This window comes from Brassica napus, chromosome C9 (genome assembly GCF_020379485.1).
Source record: "Brassica napus cultivar Da-Ae chromosome C9, Da-Ae, whole genome shotgun sequence".
NCBI classification, from domain to species: domain Eukaryota; kingdom Viridiplantae; phylum Streptophyta; class Magnoliopsida; order Brassicales; family Brassicaceae; genus Brassica; species Brassica napus.
The window spans coordinates 48,504,055-48,513,226 of NC_063452.1; the positions used below are offsets into that span (position 1 = coordinate 48,504,055).

Here is a 9,172-nt window from a genome sequence, read left to right on the forward strand (position 1 = left end):
CGATATAATACAATTTTAAAACTTAATGATGCACATCCCAATAAAATCACTAATTTAAATCATTTTTTTATTTACTGGAAAAACTTGCCCTTTCGAAGCGCATAACAAAATCTAATTACTTTTATAAGTAGAAGGGTATATTGAAACTAAACTAAATTGACCATATAAAAACCTTTTATTTTATGAAAAAAAAACCTTTTATTTTTCTTGTAACTTAATCAATTTGCACGGCAGTGAATAGTTTTGTTATATTCACATATTATATATGTTTAACATTGTATAAACCTAAGATCTCATCATATTACTTTTATCTTTTGTCTCCATCACAGAGCAAAATGAAAATACAATTATAATTAAGACTAAAATCAAGGAAGAGGAAAAAGAAACTCTCGGAGTTTAGAGAAATTTAACACAAACTGAATAAAATAAAACCTTATTCCCTTCTATCTCTTAAACAAACGATCTTCTTCTTCTTCTTCTCCCTTAATCATGTTCTGGTTAAAACTGGGCCCATCTTGTTATTAAACGGTGTAGTGACCAGCCGTCTCAATATCAAGTCCCTTCAGCTTCACCACAGACTCTACATGTCCTTTAAGCGTATGAAGTTCCCTAAGCCTTCAACCAACAATAACAAATTAACAACACATTAAAACCCTAACGTTACTCACAAGAAGCCCTCAGATATCTTCAGCTTCTCAGGATCTGAGTTCTACTTGCTAAAGAATCAAATAATCCTGGAACTTTAACAAAAACAAAAAAATAAAAAGAAAGAAATAAAGAAACCTCAGATTTTTGTTAATTTGTGATTTAAAACTTTAAGAATATTAGGGCATCATTATCCAGAGAGACTCAAAATTTTACTTTGATGTTTTAAAAACAGGAAATATAGATATTACCTTGAAATCTCAGCTCGTCTCTTGGCTTGCTCTGCGATCTCAGAAAGTTCTCTGTAGCCACCTTTCTCAGGGAAAACATTAGCAGTTTCTTGATTCTGAAGACCATGTAAAGACCTCTGTGCGAGAGCCCATTGTGCCGATCTCTCCTCTATCCCATAGTTTTGCTTAGTCGTAAACGCAGTCTTAAGAGAGAAAAAGAGAGACAGAGAGATTGTGTTGGTCTTCAGATCATGCATTAGAAAAAGAATGACGTAGCAAACAAGTAACTAAGAAACCAAAACCTACCTTGTTGTCAATGAGATTATTCCATGCGGTTCCAGATAGTATGTAACGGATAGCAAACTTGAGAACATCTAAAGGAATGTAAAAGACAATACTGTAAAGCCAGATAACACCAGCCCATCCAAGCCCTATTCCTTTGATTCTAGCAAACTCCCAATTTGCAAAAACCGCAACCCCCGTTGCAATCTACAAGATCAAAGTTTATGAATAAGTAAGGAGAGTTTAAGAATCAAGAAAGCAGAAACAGAACCATGTTTTGTTTTTTTACCGCTTGTGCAATCCAGAAGGCAATAAGCAAGAGCCATCCAGGTCGTTCAAGAAAAGACCAGCCTCTTGATCTAGTGACGAAGATAAGAGCTTGGCTCACAATACTGACTTGTAAGTACAAAGCAGACATCATTTCATGTTCATTGCCTCTCAAGTCTCTCACATGGAATGTTCTCTAAAAGGAAAAAGAAAAGAAAGAAAACAAAACAGAGTTATGCTTGTGTGACAAGGAATTTGATTATATGTTAGATACATACCGGGAAGAAGTCAGTTCTGTAAGCAGCCCAGAAGAAAACAACGGTCATCAAAGCCATGTAGCCTCCAAGGACAATGCCGGTTGCGAAGATTTCTTTCAGTTTCCAGCTATCTGGTGTAGGAGAAGGCACCACTTTGTCCTTTGAGATGGTCATGATTGTTCCATCGTTTAAGATAGCGATGATCAAAACCATGAATGGCGAAAAATCGAACTTCCATATCAAAGCGATTAGCATGAACCCAAACTGTAAAAAAGCACAATGGAGAAATCATAAACATAGAGATTATATGATGATATTGAAAGAATGCATACAAGTTTAATTACTTACCACTATACGGATGGTGATTGAGACTGCATAAATCTGTTTTAAAAAGAACAAAAAAACAAGTGAAAATTGGTAAAAATGTATAAAATTGATACCCCGAATTACCAAAAAATAAATAAAAAAGAAGCAGCACACTTACTGTGTAGTTCTTCATTCTTTGGAAGATAGCTCGACTGGTTAAGACCGCGCTGATGATAACACTGAGTCCAGGCTCAGTGAGAACAATGTCAGAAGCGCCACGTGCAGCGTCAGTAGCATCAGCAACAGCAATGCCAATATCAGCTCTCTTCAAAGCTGGAGCATCATTCACTCCATCACCAGTCATTCCACATATATGCTTCAAATCTTGCAACTTTTTCACAATCTCATACTTGTGCTCTGCCAGATTCAATAGAAAAACATAAACAAACAAACAAGGGACATGTAAGAAATAGAGAGAAAGCTTCTTAACCAACCTGGGAAGACACCAGCGAAGCCATCAGCTTTCTCAATGAGCTCTTCAACGGGAATAGCAGCTAGGTTGGCGTCTTTGTGATTACCAAGAAGAGAAGCTGATGGATACATGTTTGATCCCATCCCTAACCTACGTCCAGTCTCTTTAGCAATAGCTAGTTGATCACCTGTAATCATCTTGACGTTGACACCAAGGTCTAACGCTCTTCTAATGGTATCAGCACTATCATGTCTTGGAGGATCAAACAAAGGCAACACACCAACAAACTCCCATGGACCACCAGGGCTTTCTTTTGTTCTCTCAGGTACTGTCTGTCTTGCAACAGCTAATGACCTCAGTCCACGCTCAGCGTACTTATCAATTGCTGAGTGGACTCTCTTCCTCAGATCAGCTCTCGCGTTACACAGATCAAGAATCTGAATATATCATCAAAAGGTTAGAGACATTACGTGACTTGCAAGTAACACAAAATGAGATTCTAGTTACTTGACTTGCAAGTAACACTAAATAATATTCTAGGTACCTGCTCTGGAGCTCCTTTGCTTACTCGGTGCCAGTCTCCATTACCATCAATGTAAGTGAGTGCTGTTCTCTTGTCAACCGGATTGAATGGGAAGAAGTGAACCTCTCTAATACCAGCTCTTGCCTCTTTAGGATCAGCAAGCATACCAACCATAGCAGCATCAATAGCATCTTGATTTTCTGTTCTTGAAGCCCTAGCAGCTAAAAGCAAGACCTCTTCTTTCTCAACGCCTCTAGCACAAACCTCAATCAGATTCTTGTCAACACTAAGCTTGTTTAGCGTCAGCGTCCCGGTTTTATCACTGCACAGAACATCCATGCCAGCCATCTCTTCAATGGCTGTCATTCTTTTAGTGATAGCTCCTTGTTCAGACAGCTTGTGGGAGCCAATAGCCATTGTCACTGACAGAACAGTAGGCATTGCAATGGGGATGCCACCAATCAAAAGCACAAGGAGGTTGTCGATGCCGTCTCTGTACTTTCTGCGCTGGATAGGGTACATAACTATGATCTCAATCACAATACCTACCGCAATGGAGATGATGCAGAAGTTTCCTATTGCGGTAAGAACTTTCTGGAAATGTCCAACTTGGTTTGTGCTGTCGACCAGATGAGCTGCTTTGCCAAAGAAGGTGTGGACACCAGTGGCGATCACAACCGCTTCAATCTCACCTTGCTTGCAAGTAGAACCGGAGAACACTTCTTCTCCTGGACCTTTTGTAGCGGGGAGGGACTCACCGGTTAAAGCAGATTGGTCTACTTTTAAAGCGTCGCCTTCAAGAAGACGTGCATCAGCAGGAATGATGTCACCTAGCTTGATGCTCACGATATCTCCAGGAACAAGAATGGAAGCTTCTTGCTCACTCCATTTGCCGTCTCTTAGAACCTACACAGTATATATTGTTACTTGCGGAACAAGCAAGCTAGTGGAACAATGAGAGGATGAAAGAAGACCTTAGTTTTGGGAGCAAGACCAGCCATGAGAGCAGCAGCAGCATTACCAGCATTGTTTTCTTCCCAAAAGCTGATGGTTGAGTTTATAACCAAAAGACAAACAATACCAACAAAGTCTTGCCAATCAGGTGGACGTCCATCTCCATTAGCCAAGGCAATAGCCATGATTGCAGCTGCTTCCATGACCCACGAGAGAGGGTTCCACATAAAACCTAAGAACTTTAGTATCTTGCTTTCCTGATTTAGTTAAGGAGAATGATTAGTGATTCATTTATGTAGTCCATTAAGAAAACTACGTATACAGGTTTAGTTTAACCTTTTTCTCCTCGAGCTTGTTTGGACCAAAGAGCTGGAGTCTGCTTTCTCCTTCTGCTCCAGATAGTCCATCTCTGCTGCATTTCAACTGCTGGAACACTTCTTCTATTGGTATTTTCTCCTGCAATTAATATAAACATGATTCAGTTATCTCATAACTTGGTTGTAAGTTATCAAACTCTTATTCGAGTCTAGCAATGGAAACATTATGCTCAATTTTGTTTCATCTATATATGCTGACTAACAAACTACATACAAATGGACAGAACTTAGGTTATTTAAATTCACTCCACCCTTTATGACCAACTAAAGTGACACATAGATTATTAATTAAAAAATATTAAATTAAACAAAAAATAGCTACAAAAACTAAAAACGCTAATTTTAACGACATTAACGCTTCCAGCTAAACTCTAAACCCTAAATCTTAAATTCTAAACCTTATACCCTAAATTCTAAACCCAAATCCAAACCCTTAAACTCAAACCCTATACCCTAAAACCTAATCCTAGACCCTAAACCCAAATTATATACCCTAAACCCAAAAACTAAACTATAAACCTAAACTCTAAACTCTAAACCCAAGTCCTACACCCTAAACCCAAACCATAAACTTTAAACTCTAATCCTAGACCCTAAACCCTAATCCTAGACCCTAAACCCAAATTATATACCTTAAACCCAAAAAATAGACTATAAACCTAAACCCTATACCCTAAACCCAAGCCTTAGACTCTAAACCCAAACCGTAAACCTTAACCCAAACCCTATAGCATCTAAGTTTGGTGTTTGAGTGTAGGGTTTACCATTTGGTAGGTCTAGGATTTGGGTTTAGGGTATAGTTTTTGGGTTTAGGATTTACGGTTTGGGATTAGGATTTACCGTTTGGACTTATAGTTAATGTTTTGGGTTTAGGATATATAATTTGGATTTAAGGTTTACGGTTTGGGTTTAGGGTCTAAGACTTGGGTTTAGGGTATAGAGTTTAGGTTTATAGTCTAGTTTTTGGGTTCAGAGTATATAATTTGGGTTTAGGGTCTAGGATTAGGGTTTAGGGGTTTGGATTTGGGTTTAGAATTTAAGATTTAGAGTTTAGCTGGAAGCGTTAACGTCGTTAAAATTAACGTTTTTATTTTTTGTAGCTATTTTTTATTTAATTTAATATTTTTTAATTAATAATCTATGTGTCATTTTGATTGGTCATAAAGTGTGGGGTTAATTTAAAGGTTCACCCTAATGAACCTAAGTCCCATACAAATATGGTCAATAGGAAAGAACTGATGTTAAAAGAAGAAGAAAAATCATCGACCAACAAGATAATAATAAATAAACATTATTATTTTCTTTACTAATTAAAAAGATATATTTAACAGGTGTAATAGATTCTGTTGTAAAAGGCCAAATAGATTTAAAGGTCCATTGTAACCGAAGATAATCGTAGGGGCAGATCCGTCAATAGAACATTGGATATTTTAGCCGAGTCCAGAAAATCAGATGAATATTGGAATTTAGGTTCATCTAGAAGTGATTAAAGATGATTGTGCAATTTTCCGTGAGTATGAAAATTCCAAAAACGTAATTAATGAATACCAATAAATTGACTAATTAAGACCTCTCTTAAGAAAGAATTTTCAAATTAGGTAAACCCCCAAAAAGAATCATGTCAAAGCAAAGAGTACTACTTAATAATACTATACTTTTTCTGGTAATTATAAATAACATAATTGTTAGCTAAATTCCCGTGATTCTGCGATTTGTATAGATACTCAAAATCTAGAGGAAATAAAAGAAAAAAAAAAGGTGAAAAAAACACCAGAAATCCTGAAGTAAGTTCTGTTTTTTCATGAATATTTATCATTCTCATCGATGAAACGAAAAATCTCGAGTGAAACTTGAAAAAGATCGAATCAATGTAAAAGAACAGCGTAGTGAAAATATATCACGAAACTCCATTAATACGTTATGTTTAATTCAACAATTATAATGAGTTTAAAGATATAGTTAATGAAAAGTGTATAAAGAAAGAACATTCATACCAAATCAACATTCTCGTTCTTGATATCCTCAAGAGAACCACCTCCACCCACCATGTTTTGCCTCTGGCCTTCGTCACACAGGATGATCGTTAGAAATCATTCAGAAAAAAAGTACGGAAAGTTAAGCAAGAAAATAAAGTAACGATGATGAAGATATATTCGAGGTTACAAAAAGAAGAAAATATAAAGAATGGACAGAGAGAAATCGAATTGAAACGAACCAGATTCTTCTGAGAAAAGAGAGTAAGTGAAGGTGAACTACGTTGGCTATTTGGTTGCTCTATTTATATCCCCTTGCACCTTTAACGATGCCGTTTTCGGTTTCTCGACTTCTTTTTAATATTCTCAGCCCAACAAGTCGGAAAAGGTTATTATTCTGAAAATTTTATCATCTCTCTTCTTATTTTATTTTTGTTAACTTAGTTATTATCGCTTTGTCAATGAGGTATTTTAAAAAGATAAATATCATCACTCTGTTTTTATATCATTAATGTTAACTCGGTTAAACTTTGACATTTGACTTCCAAGTCTCGTCATGTTTTTGAAATTGTTCATCGAGGATATTGTTGTCTTATTATTTTCTACGATACACATAGAGATATTACTCAATTTATTAAAAGATTTTTTTTCTTATAACACAAAATCTTATTAAATTGACAATAAGAAACGAAATTATTAAAGTTTCAATCGTTAAACCAATTGATCCTATTAATTTTACATGGATGGGGGTATACCCGTTTTTCAAATTTTCCCTTTTTCAAACTTTTATTGAAAATACTATATTAAATTATTTCCGAAATATCATTAGAATACTCAAAATTTTGGATAATAATAAAGTTCTATAGATACAACAATTTTTCAGATTTAGTCGTTTTCAAAAGATTTGAATCATCTTGAGATAAGAAAAAGATCAACTAAAATATCTCTATAACATTATTTGAGAAGTCAGTTTTTTCATATGTGTCGTGCTCACGTTAATTCTCAAAATGGTTTATTACACTGTTAACTTTAATGAATTAATACTATTTTTTAATTGGCATTATCAAAACTTATGTTTTAGTTTTTATGAATATTTTTTTGAAAATAAAAAGGGAAAATATCTATAAACTAATTTTATTTTATTTTTAATATATATGTATGCATATAATCATATCAATATCATAACGAAATTTAGTATCAAAACAAAATTAGTATAAAAAAGAAAATATCTTAAAAGTAAAAATACATAGCGATTTGTTATATTTAAAACATGTAATTTGACAATAAGAAATTTCATTTTATATAAATCTCAATTTCATAAACTATTTTACTAATTTCCATTACTAATATTATCTATTTATATTTTCGTTTTTTTAATATTTTCTTATAAAATCATATATCATATAGGAATTTAGTACCAAAAATAATCTTAAAAACAAAATATAATAACGTTAGTGAAATATTTTTCATATAAAATATAATAACTCCTTTTCATGAGAAAAAGTCAATTTAGTTACTAAATCAGTATTTACTTTAATACAATAAAGAAATTTCTTTTCTCTTAATTATAAATATTCTAAAATAATATTTATTTTTTGGATACTTATTCAATCTCTTATTTTAAGCAAATTCTCTCACAATTTCATACAATTTTTCTTTTTCATAATTATAGATTCTCAAGCCTAATACTATGTGAATATTTTAATATCTATAAAAAATAAACAAGTAATTATCTCAAATCCAATTCCATTAGCAAATTATTTTCCTATGAATGTGGTATTTAATAAAAGAATTAGGTTAATAGACGTGGTTTTAAAAGATTTCAATTTGATTCACTTATACAACTTCTGATCAACACTTCAATTTTTTCTCATAAATTTAAGCCAAAACCAAATAGATCAATTATTAATTACATATTTAGAAATTTGAGAAAATAAAATAGTTATATATAATGTGATTTAGTATAATTAAAATTTAATTGGAAAATATATACAACTCAACATACTAAAAATAACTTAACCGATCCAAATTATTATACCCAAAATCAAATACTTAATTAAGATAACAAAATAGCGTAATTTAAAACAATATTGTATTTGTCTTTCTAATATATAAACTACAAAATAAGTTAAACTTATCAATAAATAGAAATAAAAATCAATTACAATGATTTTATTATTTTATAAATGTTTCTATCCGTGCATGAGCACGGGAAAATCACCTAGTTGTACATAATACATTATAATACGATAGTTTAAACTTTTCTCAAAAAAGGCAAACCTAGTATTATTTTGTTGATGTTAAAAGGCAAACCTAAATGATCATACTCTCTAAAACTATCGTGTGTTCTTTTTGAGAAAAGTTTTAAAAAAATTTAAATAAGTTTTAAAAACGTTATAATTATCACTCCCACATTAAAATAATCAGGTATACCTATGGAGACTGTTTTAATTAAGACTGGGCACATAGTAAATACTTGCAAGTTTTCAGGTACGTACTCCTTGTCTTGTCTTGGCTTGTTCGAGTAGTTTGATTTAATACTTGTACTTGGATTGTTTTAATCAAATACTCGTTCTATCAAGTACTCGAAAAAAACTAGTACTTGCAAGTTGCTTGACTCGGCTTGTTATTTGCCAAAATCAATTACTTATTTATAAAATATTTGATTACTTGCAATTACTTGAAACAAAAATACGTAAATAATAATTTTTTAGTGAGTAATAAGTATTTTTAAGCGGATAACAAGTATTTTCTAGAAAAACTAACGAATAATAATTAACTAAGCAAGTATATATCAAGGCAAACATTAAAAACTAACAATATTTGATACTTGATATGGACTTGCAAATAGTAAAATTTGTTGACTTACTACTTGATTTGATATTG

General features: G+C 32.9%; 1 protein-coding gene across 1 annotated transcript; it reads right to left on the reverse strand.

Moving 5' to 3' along the window:
• Positions 1-222: 222 nt before the first annotated feature.
• LOC106400935 (ATPase 3, plasma membrane-type-like) lies at positions 223-6,496 on the reverse strand. Its single transcript, XM_048768817.1, has 12 exons — positions 6,308-6,496; positions 4,273-4,392; positions 3,957-4,193; positions 3,004-3,888; positions 2,482-2,896; positions 2,166-2,404; positions 2,030-2,062; positions 1,703-1,945; positions 1,447-1,620; positions 1,182-1,364; positions 897-1,078; positions 223-615 (listed from the first exon to the last, which is right to left on the reverse strand). The coding sequence occupies exons 1-12, from the start codon at positions 6,359-6,361 to the stop codon at positions 522-524; spliced, it is 2,859 nt and encodes a 952-aa protein (XP_048624774.1). The 5' UTR covers positions 6,362-6,496; the 3' UTR covers positions 223-521.
• Between the last annotated feature and the right edge of the window lie 2,676 nt (positions 6,497-9,172).